Source organism: Anguilla anguilla, chromosome 4, assembly GCF_013347855.1.
Source record: "Anguilla anguilla isolate fAngAng1 chromosome 4, fAngAng1.pri, whole genome shotgun sequence".
Classification (NCBI taxonomy): domain Eukaryota; kingdom Metazoa; phylum Chordata; class Actinopteri; order Anguilliformes; family Anguillidae; genus Anguilla; species Anguilla anguilla.
The window spans coordinates 18149568-18166409 of NC_049204.1; the positions used below are offsets into that span (position 1 = coordinate 18149568).

A 16842-nucleotide genomic window follows, 5' to 3' on the forward strand; every position below is an offset into this window, starting at 1 on the left:
ACTCAGCGACAGTTTTTCAGCTGGCCAGCTTTTCAGTTGACCAGCTCCTCCACTTTTCAGCTTTTTTTTTGCTCTCACTTTGTGTTCACAAACAAAAGTAACTCTCCAACTCAAACACACTCTCACCCTCTCTGCATGTGTCATCCCCGTACCATAGAGAAGAGCATACTTTCAAGCACCTGGACTGACTAGTTATCACAACCCAGGTGTGTGCACTCTCTACACTGGCAAGCATGGCTGAGGCCATACTATATGACTTCAATTTCTGTTGATGAACTTGGGTTAGTCTTTGGTAAAAGTAAAAAAATATGTAAGAAAAAATCTACAACCCTGTAGCCACACTCTATTCAAAGTCTTTATATTAAAAATAATAAATGTGAGATTTTCACAAGAAAAATGAGACACAACCATAGCTATTGACTTAAATAATAGTGAAACTTTGCCGCTTTAATGATTACAATCAAAAATGATTTCAACAACATTCACTACACAAAAAAAAGAATGTTGGCAACTTTATAATTATAATTATGGCCATATTCTTTAAGAAATACAATATACAAATCGAAAATGAGAGGGGGAAGTATAGAAAAGAAAAATAAAAGCTTAAAATGAGAGGAAACGTAAAGTTCTATCTTTTATCTTTCACGTCAGGGGCTGGTTTAAGCAAGGTGTGGTGGGACAGCGAGTGGAAGCAGGTCCATCCAGAGCTGAGGGAAGCCTATTCGTCCATCTGTAAATATCTCCGTCCTACTTAAAAAGAAAAAAAAGAAAAAAGAAAATGCCAAGTATATCTGGAGGAAAACAGGCAGTTAAGCCTCTTCAAGTAGAGGGATATCCCAGTGTCCAGTGCTGTGATCAGTTGGAGGAAGGGAAGGAAGGGGTAGAAAGGGGGGGGGGGGGGTTGGAATTGGGGGTGGAGGGGCTGTCTACATCAGGGAGCAGGACGTCCTCCCCTGCGGAGCGCCCCCATCAATCTTCTCCGCCTCCAGGATTATCCTCTTGAACACCTCCACCGCGGTCTGAAACAGCACAGGAAAGCTCAGAGTCAAGCTGGTCTGACACAGCACAGTACAGCACCATACAGACAGAGCACAATCAACACAGTACAGTCACCGCAGCCCGAGACAGCACAGCTACCCAGCTCCCAGACAGATATTTCAGTCTTAAATCAACTCCTATAAAGTTCACTAGAACTCTCTTGGAATCTGCAGGAGCTACATTAACACTCAACACGTTATTTGCATGTTGGCTTTTGTACCATGCCATCTATTGCACCTTTAACCGACATGAATGTGCTTCTGGTTGTCAGACAACCGTTTATGTATCTAATGAGCAACATCATGTTTCTGTAAACCTCAGCAGGGAGCCGGGTATCAGCTATTCAGTTCCAAAGCAGAAAGTCTTCCAATGACACTCAAAAGAGCACAAATCTACAGTTCCATCTCCTAAACACGTAACTCGCATTCAACAGTGAATTATGTGTCATCATCTGCAACATCCTTCGGAGGTGTCGCATTCCTAATTTCCCGCTCTCATCTTTTCAGTGCACTTCCTAATAAAAGATATGGGCTGTGTTCCAAACTGTATGCTGTGTTCTATCTAGAGCAGTGCGATTTGGTCTATTATGCTCTAGATAGAACACAAGTTCACAGTTCGGAGCACAGCCACAGTCTCCGTGTAGTTGAAGAGGATTTTCTCTACAGTGAAAGAGTGCTAGCACACAACAGCGGGACAAAACATTGTGCTGCACTGCAAGTGCGTATATCAACGTCACCCAGGGTGGCTGGCAGAAGAACACAACCAGCTGTGGTCTGGGAGATTTTCTACTCGCACAGCAGACTTAGAACCCACTGTACTATATCATATTATAATGAACTGAATTCTGGCTTCTTGATGCACTGAGAAATCGCTCAGCTGAAAGGACAGCCTAGTGTTAAACACATAAATCAATTATTTATCATAAATGCATATGATATACTTGATATATTATTCAGCAAAAAGGTAGGTTGTTAGCCCCATGATCATGGCAAATCGGGAACTGTACAGTAACATACCACAGAAGCAAAATTATCGAGATAATCATAGCTCACTTATAATTACTGACTTTTCTTTCGAACTTTATTACAGTTTGATAATCACAGGAATGCATGAAAAAGCAACTGATTTAATTGAGTTTCTGTGAAATGGGGGTAAAATGAGAAATTAAAATACAGGTTTGCATGAGCAATAAATTGATCCCCATCTTGGTAGGCCCACAAGGAAGATCGTGCTTCAAAAACAAAAGCACAAACATAAAGGAAACACTTTTTCAGGAAAAGAAATTCAAATGAGAGGAAAGCTGTGGTCTACACAGTCATCAAAAAGCAGGGATACCAGCACTAGTGCTAGTGTTATCAATTTACTAATGTAAAGTTCATTTAGAGTATAAAAAAATATTACGTTCAAGAAATGTTGACAGGGAAATTATACAGTGACTGATGGCCGGTGACTAGCCAATCAAAGCTCATTAAACCCGAATGGCCACAATTACCTTAAACAAACAAGGTGTTCAAACGCATCCATCTAAGGTCGTTCTTTGCCGGAGGACACCAGCAATAGGCCGAGTACTATGCAGCAGGTAATTTCAGATTAATCACGCCATCATTCAATGTGTTGTGCTGCCTCCAAGATTAGTGTAACGCAGTACTTCAGATCAGCGCACTGACACATCCCTCCCCAGCTGACTGAATCATTTTAGTGATCAATCTGTATAGCTCCTTCCACAGAAACCTCATTCTTTTTAAAGACTCTGTACTTTACTGCATACCACTTTGTTCCTTGTGTGATTCTCGCTTTGCGGAAGCAAAGAATACAGTGCATCCGAAGGACAAAGCTCTCAGGTGTGTGAATTCTCTTTGTTGCTTCATTACATTAAAGCGGAAGGCTGTTCCGCGACCTTCAGTCACCGGTTATTCTCCAGCTGCTGGCAGGAGTCCGGCGTGTCCTCAAATAACCCAGGGTGCTTCTTTCTCTTCAATGGGCAAGAAGCCAGCCACTCCATCAAGCAAGTCTACCCACTATGCTAACAGAAACGAGAACCTTGTATATAATAAATGCTGCAGGTATTACCCATCAAAACAGTGCGCTTATTGTACTGTATAACCTTGAGCACTCTTTATTGTCCACTGGTCTCAGTGCTTGAATATGACACATAAAACTCTCTGGTTTAGGACAAACATAAACTGTAGATGTTGAAATTTGCACAGAAAAGCCTTTTTTCATACCTCTAAGCAACAATTTGTTCTTGGTTCCTCCCATTAAGAGGACAAGCCCAATCTGCTTCAGTGACGGGCAAAGTGGAATTGCGCCTTGAAAAAATGATCCCTCTGGGACGCAATTACAGCTCACACTTCCCTTTTTAACTGGTGGGGGGTTGTGGGTTCCGGGTGTTTCCGAAGTCCCTCCCCAAGGTATTTAACGGCAATGAAGTAATGGCCACTTATGGAAACACTTGTGGAAAAGGCTGCACGTCCATCCACATTCTTAAAAACTATTAACCTTTTCCGGAGGCATCTTTGACGTTTCAAGCCTTTCGAAAATGAAAGGAAAGAAATGTCTGCATTAACTGAAGCGGGGGATGGGGTGCGGGGGGGAGGGGGGGGGTGGTTTTGAAAGCTTCACTAGCCTGTGGAGTCCCTGGTGGACCCGGAGCTCAGCTTTCAAGCCTCGAGGCTGACTGATAGGTTTAACTGGTAAGCTAACCCGCTGAAAATGTAATGCCTCTCTGCAGCCAGGGTCTTCTCTCTGAGGATCTAAAGGCTCTAAACAGGCAGGCACACGGATGCCACCGTGTCAGACCAAGCCTGCGTGACCGGGCTCTCCGCGTGACTCCCTCAAGGTGAACACCGCAAGAATGCTAATGTCAGGGCTGCGGATGTAAACTTGCTGCCCGGAGGAATAAGAGGTGAAGGACGAATGCATAAAGAGCACATTGGCCACGCGCGAAATCTAAAGCCGCCCACGTCTATTTCAGGACAAGAAGAGGAAAGCCGTTGGGAATGATAAATACCGTGGGCTCTCGGCTTTTTCTTTTTTCTTCCCCGCTGCAGTGTAAGGGGCAATTCAGGTCCATGCCCGCACTCATTATGAAGGCAAAATGATGGGTTATTAGAGGAACAATCAAATGGATTATGAGAAAAACACACGAGCCTAGCAAAGTGGCACCATTCAGTGAGACGCGAGCAAATGGAGGCTCGCAGAGCGGGGCGGAATCGTTAAAGGAGGTCAGTAAAGAGACAAGGCGGAGGTTTACAAGCGTGCATTACGAGGTCTCAAACCCGGCGTGAGGAAAGGGAGGAGAAATGAGGCGGGAAACGAAGGAGAGACGTGGAGAGGACAGGTCCCGGCGGGGTCTTAGCGAGCCATTACCTGGTTCTCTTTAGCGGAGGACTCCATAAACGCTGCATTCCAGGAATCTGCCAAGGCCTTCCCCTCTTCACAACTGATTACCCTACAAAACACATCACAGAGAAACCTACTGTGTTAATGCCATACCTATTAAAACAGTTCAGCCCTTGCTCTGTCACTGCTCAATTGGCACCCTTTGCTTTCTTCACATTCATACCAGAAACATTTTTGTGTGTGACACACATAAATGGGTCAGCTGCAGGAAATATGAAAATATTGTTATCCAGGTGAACATTCCACAGCCAGTCACATTGCATTTAACTGACATGTCAGGTCAATTGTTTTTATTGGTATTGTTATATGTCAAAAACTCTCTGATTGGGTGAGGGGGGTCTACTACACAGAGACTGCAATTGCTTTCTGATGACTCGGAGAAATCTCGGATGTCGAAACGTCAGTCAACCTGTTCTATTAAAGGTGCTTTGATTTCTGAGCACTGAGTGCTTCAGCTCTCCTTATTTTGGGTTAGTCCCTGTGAAGTTTCCAGGATAATGATTTTTCTTTCCTGCAATTAACCCGGTTGGAGCTCATGAAACACGCTTGGCATAATTAAACTGCACTGCACCGTTATAGTACCCTAATGCTGGCTTCACTAGTAAAATATCTGAGTGTAAAATACACTGCTCACAAAAGAGTGTGTGCAACACTGGACAACAGCAACTCATTCTGATAAAAAAACTGACCAACAAAGAAAAAGATGAGAGCCTAAATGCTCTTCTCCATAGATGCATGGATGCCAAGTCCTCACAAAATGACTTAACCAGTAGAAATGAGGAATAATGTTCTGGAGTAGTTGTCGCAAGAGTAATGTAACACAAGGACAGCAAAGTGTTAACTGCACTTCTGAAAGGCCAGTGCAAATGGACAGCTAAAACACACTGCACTGAAACTGCTGACTGCAGCAGCATCCGATAGGCCATCCCGCACTGAATTACTGCTGTACAAAAATCAATACAATGTAAGGGCAGAGCCTCAGGCTTCTGGGCATACCTGCGCATACCTGTCCCTCCATAAATGGAGATACTTTTTTCCCTGACATAATGCCAATGGGTTTCTTATAAGGAACTTGTGTTGAGAAACAATGGTGGAACTCTTACTTGTGAAAATCAATACCACACTAAACTAGATGAAAATTTAATGTGACAATGTAAAGTTATGTAACCATTTATGAGATAGGTAACAACATTAATGTAACTGCTGAGAAACAAAGTACTGTGTTCAGACAAATTTATCATGAATATGGATGACTGCATCTGAAATAATAATAATAATAATAATAATAACACAACAGTCTGCATTTCTGCTACGAGAGCTGTAGAGGGGACAATGGAACATATCTTGGCGTCTGTGTGGATCTGTGAGTGACGTCACTTCCTGCCATGCATGAGAATAAGCTTCCTGTTGTAAGACGTTAATGCCCTATTTCCTGCTTCGGGCCCGATGGAACGGCGAGAGGGTGCTCGCTGACCCATTTCTGTGACGCATTGCAACCAGTTTCCGATTCAAACCAGGCCTCTGGGAGCTGCTGAATATTCAGCGTCAGACCTACGGATCCTGCACCACGCAGCCGTTCCGCAGAGCATTAGTCAGAATACACTAAGTACAGGAGCTGGAGGCTCGTTCCCCAGCGTACAGAAGCCTGAAATACAGCAAGAGCCTGGAAACTAAGGGCATGCTGCAGTCCAGAGCCATTAGCATATGAATGACTACAGCATGGAGCCTGTGAAATAGATCTAGCCAAAATCCAAAGGCTTCAGGCCCACACATACAGTAGACCCAACATTTTAACTGGTGCCCACTAAAAAGAGATTAGATGTGTGGGAAGCTGCAGGTATTTAATTAATTACATGCATATAGGGTAGCAACCAAGGGATCAAAATGGTGGTGAAGGTAGGAATATTATAGATACTCCATGAAATAGGCAAAATTATTTAAAAATGGTATTTTATTCAACACCAATCTTAAAAGAACTCCATTCACCACTACAAACACAAACCTGCACATCATTACCACCCAGTAAAGAAAGTGGCTCTACTGTCGTGGAGACCTGCCATCTCAAACCCATCTCAGCATTTTAATCTCCCACAAACGCTCAGCCCTCCAATTGGCTCATTCAGCCGCTCATCAAAACCACGCTCCACGTTCTGGGGGTTGGTTTCGAAAAGCGCACGCTCTGTCAGGCGTCCCCCGAGCGTACCGCAGCACCGTCAGACGGGCTAGCGCATTTCCGTCCCCGGCCGCTACGTTTCCGGACGACGCGACGTACCGTTCCATGTGTAGGTCTTTCTTGTTTCCGACCAACATAATGGGCACTCTGTGGAAGGAGAAAAAAAATACAGCCAATCACTTTGCGAGCAGATGGTGCGAATCTAAATCCAGTTTAAGAAATGGGGGAAATACTTACTGAACTTTTCCCACCATATCCAACAATTTTTCATGGATAACTTTTACTACTTCAAAACTGTAAAACAAGGATACAAAACAAGGGATTGTTAATGATTCAGAATACTAAAACACTTTCTCTGTCACTGATGAATACATGAGCCATGAATACATATAGCTACTTGAGGATGTATGTGTCCTGAGGTTAAAAAATTCAAACTACAGTTGTAAAAAACTAAAAAAAAATTACAAATCAGTTATGGCTTCAGTCAGAATATGGTTGCTTGCACATCACTAGTTTTCCCACATGATCCCAGAATGCATTTTGCAGCACCACTTACACACACATACTGGATGAAAAATGTAGAAACTAACCTTTAATCTGATGTCAATGCAAACAGTTGTATCGGCTCACCTAACATTTACATTTACACAAATCTTTATGTTCAAACGGTTCCTTTGTGAAAATGGAACCAATTTAACATTTAAATAGATTCATTTGGCAGCTGTTCTTTTCAAGAACTACTTGTACTTTTATACTAGTCATTACATAAAACAATCCTGCAATAACCACTGATACACACAAGTGCGCAGTGAAGAGGATGAATTAAAGCAGCCAAAGGTGAAAGCGCTATAACAGCAAACACAAAGTACACTGCTAATTAGAACTGGCTGAAGTTCAATCAACTGCAGTTAATGAGAAGAGGGAGGGGAGCCTGGGTTCAGGAAGCCAATACTGGTCTGCAGTGTACTATGGGAACTATAAACCTAGACAGCTAATGTTTCTGCCCAAGCTAAGACACTAGTCTAAGCCCTTGGCCTGGACTTTAGATAGGCGTATCCACATCCTCCTCTTACAGATGTGGGAGGGATGCTGCGGTACCACTCTCTCAGGCACAGCACTTTACAGACTCTGCATGAAGCTGCCTTTGAATGAACTAGTGGTTTGGAAAATTAGCAATCAATAGCTAGCTACCAGCACTAGTTGGCCATTCTACAGTCATGCTCAGTGCCAGTAAACATGGTTACAAGCTCACATTTTGCAATCAGCCAATCTATCGCAGGACACACATACACACACCATCTCAGAGTGAAAACGAGAGGAAATTCACAGACAGGAGGAGAACATGCAAACTCCATTTTCGATGGATTCGAACCCATGACCTTCTTGATATGAGGCGACGGTGCTACCCACTGCACCACCATGCCACTATTCCTAATTGCATACACGTAGAAAACAGTCCCATGGAATGATCAGTCTTGCATAATAAATGCATCACTACACAATTCACAACAGAGGGGTGGCCTTACTAGGTCCTAGTTGGGAAATTAAATCCATCCAGTATTCAAACTCTTATGAAACACCAGACTGTACACAGTAGCACTCCTTGAGTGTGAACCAGCAGGTTAAACAAATTTCCTGGGTCATTTAATCGAATGGTCCGACTGCAGAAACGTCCTTTTGTGAACTGAATGAGTTCTCGTTGTGGAAAGTAGAGCGCGCACAAAGAGTTCCCCCCACTCGCCGGCAGACTCCCGCCCACCTGACGAGAAGCACAGCTTAACAATGCCGCAGGACCGCACCTGACGGATAAAAGGGGGTCAGCGTCCCACATTGCGGAGTGAAAAACACGCGGCGTCCACATGAATACGAACACTTTGATCAGAGCAATGCGAAAGGGCAACACTGTCTGAAAGCAGAGAGGCTTCATCGGGGAAGCTAACATACCCGCGCAACCTCCTCAGTGTCAGAGACACAACTCAACGCGCTGCGGCTTAACCAAAAGTAACACCCGCAGGATGAGTCACATCAGTCACTGCATCACATTAAACAAACGAGTACCAATGGAGGTGAACATATTTAAATTAAACAACAGATTGAAATAAACCACCCATGGACGTACATCTAACTGCAATAAACACTGCAAGGATGTAGCATACAAAATGAAAATAAAGCCCTACAAATATCAACGAGACGTGTAACATTCACTGTTACCACTAAATTGGGTGGATTGCTCCAGTACGCTGAAATATTCCAGTAAAATATGCTAAATATATGCAAAGCACTTTGCTCAAGGGTAAAATATCATCGGATCATTGGGGTATTATCGTGTTAAAGCATACCAATATCCAGTTAATTAGACTAAATTACATCAAAAGAAAAATCTCCTCCATTCCCACCCCTTAATCTTTTTAGGCATAAATTCTGTCCTATGGGAAACTATGTTTATGGGCGATGATCCTTTGTAATGTTTATACAGGAGTTAGAGGAGTAGTTAATGAATGTTTAAATTTACTGTAATGTGTTTCACTTGGACAAGGCAGATAATGGCCTTACTTAAAAACAAAACGTGATAATCTTGTCACAACACGTAGAAATACTGATATTAATTTTGGCATTTGAGAAATTTATGATTTCCAACACAAATCGGCAATGCCCTTGATGTGTGCCTGTGTTAATTCCCTGGAAATAAGATTTGAAAATGAGATCTTTGGGCATAAAATAACAAATGACTACTTAAAATCACTAATTCCACTTAAATAATAATAAAAAATAAAAAAAACAGTTAAGTGCTTAAGATACTTCCACACACAACTGTGATCACCATAAACATAACTGAACACACACCCTCATCCAGGGTTACTTATAATAAATAAGCTATCAAAAAAACTTAAGAAAATATCACAAAAATACTACAAAGTATCCATTACCATAATGCTGTTAATGAAAATACACCACATGGCCAAAAGTATGTGGAAACCTGACATTCAACATCTCATCCAAAATTACGGGCATTAATATGGAGTTGGTCCACCCTTTGCTGCTAAAACAACCTCCACTCTTCTGGGAAGGCTTTATACTAGATGCACTGCTGTATAGATTTGCTTCCATTCAGCCAGAAAAGCATTAGTGATGTCGGGCACTGCCTGGGTGATCAGGCCTGGCTCACTACTGGCTTTCCAATTGATCCCAAAGGTGTTGGATGGGGTGGAGATCAGGGCTCTGTACAGGCCACCGTTCTCGACAAAACCATTTCTATATGAACCTAGCTGTGTGCTCGGGGACACTGTCATGCAGAGACAGAAAGAAAAAAACTGTTAGGAGAGTACAGAATCGTCTAAATTTGACTTTTATAGCCAAAATCTAAACAGTCCCTGACAGCTGCAAGCTTTGACATCATTTTCTAAATGTGGACATGAATATTGTAAGTGCAAATCAGTGTAAATCCATGGGCTGATACAATTATGCCATAAAAATGTGTAATTTTAGAGTTATTAAATGGGAAATGAGAGAGATGGCCAATTAGGAGGAGCTGGAGCAGAATCTGTGTGATATTGCACAGTCCAGTACCTTAGTAAACGGACTCATGGAAAGTGGGTGCAGAATTGGTCTATCAATATAGCAGTGGTAACCAAACCTGTTCCTGGAAATCTACTATCCAGTAGGTTTTCACTCCAACCCTGACAAAGCACACCTCCTTCAATAGCTAAAGATCAGCACTGAGCTGTTAATTAGCAGAGTCAGACATGCCAAATTAGGGTTGAAATGAGAACCAACAGAATGGGATGGGAACAGGGTTGTTTACCACTGCACTATGTTGTAGAATTGGCAGGTGTTCTCCTGCAGTGAGCAGGTCTGTACTATGGACAGCTCTCAGTATAGCAATGTCTCTCAGCATGTCCTGCTCAGGGAGGTCCCTACTGTGGGCGGTCAGTCTCTCCTCACCATACTGTTCATGCCTCATACCCCACTTTTAACCAGCCCTAGTCCTGGCTCCATGCTCTCAAACTGCCTTCATGTCCTGTTTCAGACTGCAGAAAACTGCTGTTCAGAAAGTTCTGGAAAAGTTATGGATCTGTAAGCAAAGTACCAGCAGCAATGTGTTACCACGAGATATACTATAATAAACTTGTGTCTGGCACAAATCACACTTTAGGCAAGGCAGTATTTTCTAACAGCAGTAAGCATAAATTACATGAAACATCTTTGCTGACACTGACTACGTGTAACCACATTAATAAGGCTTCACGATGAAGAAAAAAGTAGTTTTCAGTTCTAATACTGCACAGACATGGATTCAAGGGCCCTGTTGTTTGGATACCGAAAAATGATACCTTCTTAAATATTGCAAATACCCTCCTTTCAACCCTACCCAAATATTTATGCCCTTCAAAGATGTTAACAGTGACAGTGACACTTGCATGATTGCATCTTTTCCTAATTCTAACTCTACCAGTGATTGCATAGCATATGAAATGCACTTTTATAAGAGGTTTTGGCTAAAAGTACCTGCCAAATTACTAAATTGTAAATTTTAACATTCATTACTGAAAGATAGTTTTCCTGCTGGTGAACTTAACCTGTATTGGTAGAAAATGATTATTACACAAGATGACCTTGTTGCAAAAACAGACAGAACCTCATACAGTATTGCTGTTCAACATACAACGAGCTGCCTAACAGAATCTCCTCACTCTGATACAATTATATTTGTGTTCACTTGACTAGCTGGAAACATTGCCCTACAAGGGCAATGGAGTGTGCATGTAGAGTTATCGGAGATATGGGAGGGAAAGTACAATGACGTTTAAAGGCTTGCTTGTTAAGCTATAGCATCCACTTAAGATTCCAAGAGAACACTGAAACGATACAGAGAGAATTAAGATGCAATGGGCCGTAATACTTCTGTCCTATCTATTAAGTGCTGCTAGTAAACCCAATGTCTTGACATTACATCATCTTTCTATGCAATGAATTGGAAATACAGTGTGTGGCTAATTGAATGAAAATAATGAACTTCAAAAGATATACTGGATGCTTTATGTACCTATGGTCTTGAAGCATAAACATTTAGCCTATCTGATCACAGAATGATCTTTATTTGAATAATTGTGACATTCCTATTAGCTAGCTAGCTTATGTAGATACAATACGTTCCATACAGTTCTGTGGCTATAATACGGTACCACAGCTGGGTTTTGCCAATGTTTCTGTGCAGACATCATGCAGAACTGTCAAATCAAGCTCATGCATGAAGCTCAAAGAAAAACTAGGGCTGCTGGGCGGCTCATCCTATTAAGAAACTGCTTCCATGCGTGGATGGGTCTCATGATCTGCTATAAAATCTGGAGCGTGCCAGTGGCGACTGTGGCCAGTAGCCCGAAAGGGGCCGTCGAGAGAAGAGAAGCAGCAGCTTGCATTGCATGTTTCTGAGGAGTACATGTACTCGACTGCTCTCCCTGAATTGAACTGACACATGAGTGTGCAGCCCAAACACGCACCTGTGGAGAAAATGTGTGCCAATTTCTTTTTCTAAAGCAAAAAAAAAATGCCTTAGAAATCTCTGACACAGTCAGTGGGACACAGGGAACCAATTATTTGTAAAATCCGTAAAAAAATTTGTTTTTGTTTACATTAAAAAACTTTTTTAAATCCTGCTTTTTTGAGAGGACAAAACAAGACAATACTCAAAGGATTCCAAAAATAAACAGTTTAAATATAGAAATATAAAATCTTACAGCTATGCAGGTAAATCTAAATTAGCCAATTCAGTTGTTTACTGCCCTCTTGTACAACTGTCTAGGGAGACCTAAGCTTATGACTGGCCGCTAGAATTGATGCTTACAGCTATATTTTTACATTTTGCTTAGCTCCTTTTTTGGTAAGTAAGCTTGCCTGGCTTGTAAGTTGAGTCAGCGTGCTGCCTCCTTAGCCAGATACGGAATAATATTATGCAGAAATATTGATTCAAGACCATTTTGAATTGACAGAAAATCTGATAATGGTATCAGGGAGGTTTCCTCCCATGAAATGTTAATACAGCTCCATCTCTAGTGGATTGTCCCAGTCTCAAGGAGGACATCAGGTTCCACGTGTCCTGTCCAGGCCACTGCAGGCGTGACCTGAGGTGACTGTGAGACCAAAGTCCTTCCAAACTCTCTGAAATGTGACTGTGAGACCAAGGTCCTTCCAAGCTGTCTGAAGTGTGACTGTGGGACCAAAGTCCTTCCAAGCTGTCTGAAATGTGACTGTATGACTAAGCTCCTTCAAAACTGTCTGAAATGTAGCTGCGAGGCTGAGGTCCTTCAAAGGGGTCACACACACACAAACACACATACACATGCACACACACACGCGCGCGCACACACACACACACACATGCGCGCGCACACACACACACACACACGCGCACACACACAGATTTCATATTGTCTCCAGCTGATAATGGGCATGGCCCAGATGCACAGCATGTTCCATCACCAACAGAACGGCAATTTGAAGCAACAGCTGCAACATATGGCCATTATCTGCGTTTTTCCATTTACAGCAGATTTATAATGAAAGAAATGGTTCTGACGGCTAGAGGTCAGGCCACCTAGATAACTTGTTTCTTTACAGTACTTCTGCATTTCATTACAAAATTAAATGAGTAGATGCCTCATCACACTAATACCATTCAGAGAAAAACTGACATATTAAGCTAAACCAAGTTCAGCAGAAAGACACAACTATATGCTTTTCATAATAAATTGTGCACCCAAGTGTAAGGAGTAGGCTTAAATATTTCTCAGTCCTGTTTCTCAGCATACATTCTTCCAACTGTGGCCTCATTTGGAATAACAGGTATCAATTAAACCTGCAACCATATGACTAAAGGATTATTAACTCGATTGATAATGATTCCATCTATTTAAAACCTGCTCCTTAAAAAGTTAATAAAGATATCTTCAGACATATCTAGCATATACCCTCTATACTAATGCTTGTGTCAGCCCCTCCCCCATCACCACATACTTGGAATACTTTGATGATACAGCCTTTCTCGCACCCCAACATGACAATACCTCTATTATGGCTTGCCAGCACACCATATCCTATTTTTCATAACGGTACACAAACAATTACTTACTGCTGAATGTAAAAAAAAACTAAAGAACTACTCATTGGTACTCTATTGGTACTGCAGCTGCATAGCCCATAACCGCACATCCATAAACAGTGAGACAGTGCAACGCAGTCAGACTGAGTTGATGATATGAACTGAATAATAGATCAGTCTGGACTGGGAGCGTGTGTTGATTGGCACCATGTGGGTGGTTGATGAAAATTCAGAAGTGGATTAGTCATGGTTGACAGCACATCATGCCCAAGACTGTTGACTACAGACAGGAAGTTATTTAGGAAAATATGCGAATTCATTAAGTATGTTGCAAAATATAGTGGCCAATTTGTAATATCTGACACTTGGCATCTCTGGTCCAGGTGAGTCCCAATGATCGGGACACTGCAATTCAGTCTAAAAAGAATACCCTTAAAACTAAGAATATTCAGACAAGCATTAGAACCATAAACAAAATTTAAGTATTGGTCATTGCTTTTTGTTAAAGTTTCATAAATACTCCAAGTGAAATGGAAAAAATACTTGGATTGCGATTTGTTTATAGACGGTTTAACCTGAAACCTCACGTAAGGGCATTACATTGCCCTAAACAAATATCTAAAGGATGGCACAAGCATTTCAAATACACTGAGTCTTAACATCCATAAAAGAACAGCCGTTAATTTTCTCCTACTAGAGCAATTCAGTATTAGTGACACACTGAATACAAGACAATTCATACAGTGATAATAATTCATTCTTACTTCACCACGCTATTAAATTCCATGTACAAATGTTAACTGCCCACCTTTTGTTTGACGTGACTGAATACACCAGAATGTAGCCGTTGATGTCTATGGAGTATGTCTGGGGGAAAATTGAGTATTCGTCCTGGAAAAAAGAATGAGAGCAGGTCTTTAAAGGGATCAAACACAAATATGCTCTGACTGAACGGGAATGACTAGCAGTGAGGGGGAGCAGTGCAGTGTAATGGGTAAGGAGCTGGGCTTGCAACCTAAAGGTCATAAATTCGATTCCCGGCTTGGACATTGCCGTTGTACCCCTAAGCAATGTACTTAACCTGCATTGCTTCAAGTATATATATCCAGCTGTATAAATGGATGCAATGTAAATGCTATGTATAAAAAAACAGAGCATGTCTGTCAGGAAAAGTCATATGGGATAAAAAAAGGCAATGCAATATCGTGTAGGATACACAATATCAATTATGACACAACAGAATGATGTTGTAATAGGAGGAAATACTACTTAATTCAATGACAACTTACCTGCCCTGCTGTGTCTACTAACTGCAGATGGTACTCCTGTCCATTTACTGTGATCATTTTTGTAAATGCTGTGAAGGAGAGCAAAGAGAGTGAGGAACCAGCCAAAATAAATCTGCATCCCAGACACAACAATGTCCACTTAAGCTGTCAACATTCCAAACCATCCCCACATACAGTCCTACTTCCCTTACTGGGAAATGAAACAATCTGTAGCAGTCCGTCCACTGGAGAGACGGATTGGCCCCGGCTGCGCCGGCTGGTGGAGAGAGCACACGCACCTGGGCTGCGTTAGCTAATCAGCTCAGGTGCTTAAAGGTGTTCTGCTCTCCACAGTTTGGGGCAAAGGCCGGGCGCTAACACTGAGAGCGCAGTTATGATTTTCATTTGCTTTTTATTTTGAGCACGAAAGACCGAGAAAGAAATCCTCAGCTGGGATGCTGGAGGAGCTGGACTTGGCCGGGAAGGCGGGTCAGCTACAGAGCAGGCGAACTGAAATGTTGCTGCTCTGTTTACTTTCTTGGTCTTTCTTGGTCTGTGCTCAAAATAAAACGAAACGAAAATCATAACTGCGCTCTCGGTGTTAGCGTCCAGCCTCTGCCCCAAACTGTGGAGAGCAGCACAGCTTTAAGCACCTGGGCTGATTTGCTAACGCAGCCCAGGTGCGTGTGCTCTCTCCTCCCGCCGGCGCAGCCGATACCAATCTGCCTCTCCGGCGGACGGATTGCTGCACAATCATTACTGCTAGTAATTTGGTTTGAACCATAATGCAACCCATATTTCTTTCTTTTACATCATACATTCAAACTCAGGATCAGGCAAGGATTCCTTCAGCTACTGGTCTCAATTCTTCTAAATTCTACAGGCAACCTACACAGAATATAAATTAAGTGACGCAGGCCAGTTGGCAAAATAAATGACTCAATAAGAGCCACCCATGAATCATTATTCCAAAAAGCTCTCCGAGGGCAAACAACATCTTTCAAAGCAAACAAGTAAAAAAGCATTTACAAGTAAAATAAGAGCAGAAAGCTTTTGGCTTTAAATCAGATCAATCAAAAGTTTAATTAAATCAATTTGGAATATCTTGATTCTTATAGATAGGGAGATTTGCAAGAAAAAAAACAGAAATGAATAGATACTCTTTCACAATGCGCCATGAGAGCCCATTTCGTTTTTTTTTTTTTGGAAACTATGTTCCACAAAATCAGAACCCTGTCTTCATGAGATTGTCATTTGTCAGAAGCAGCACCTGTCCACTGGTTTATTAGCAAAGCACATCCCCGAAGTTATTCCACGTCAGAGTGAGAAGTTACGTAGGCTCATATTATGGGCTTGACCAGTGAGGCTGGTAATACAATACCCCAGGTATCCTAACTTGGGAGAGATGCAGGTCTCGGCATCTGTCATAAATCAATAACCCTGCAGTTATCCACAGAAAATGATTTCAATAAAACAGTTTGCGTTTGTATTTTTGCAGTTCCTCCATTTTTACCGCTGGCTGCCAACAGAAGGATACGAGCTTTCTAAATAGCTAGTAGTCTGGAACCAGACCATGGAATGGTAGGCCTATAAGAACAGTTCTTTGAAGCAGATGCATGACTTCAACATAACAAGTGCACTGGGTAAACGGTACATTGTCAATATAACCCAAAACAAATACTGAATCCGCCGTTGTAATTCAGTCTCCTAACAACAGAGCAATGCACTTTCGCACTTAAAATAATAATGAATTTACCCGAGCACTTTCTCCACATTATTCCGGCAGCTTAAACAACCTGGCACATCACAGTGGGAGAGGAGCTCTCAGAAGCTAAAGAATGATGCGTCACTCCATTGCTCATACC

The 16842-nt window shown here is 42.0% G+C and overlaps 1 protein-coding gene across 1 annotated transcript in view; it reads right to left on the bottom strand.

Moving 5' to 3' along the window:
• Window positions 1-416: 416 nt before the first annotated feature.
• Window positions 417-16842, bottom strand: part of rheb (Ras homolog, mTORC1 binding) — a 43127-nt gene continuing 26701 nt past the window's right edge. The window contains exons 3-8 of the mRNA XM_035414006.1: window positions 14999-15066; window positions 14518-14600; window positions 6851-6907; window positions 6713-6760; window positions 4408-4489; window positions 417-1019 (exon numbers count right to left, since the gene is read on the bottom strand). Coding sequence (XP_035269897.1) covers window positions 927-1019; window positions 4408-4489; window positions 6713-6760; window positions 6851-6907; window positions 14518-14600; window positions 14999-15066 — 431 coding nt within the window. The 3' untranslated portion in view covers window positions 417-926. The remainder of the gene's footprint in view (window positions 1020-4407; window positions 4490-6712; window positions 6761-6850; window positions 6908-14517; window positions 14601-14998; window positions 15067-16842) is intronic.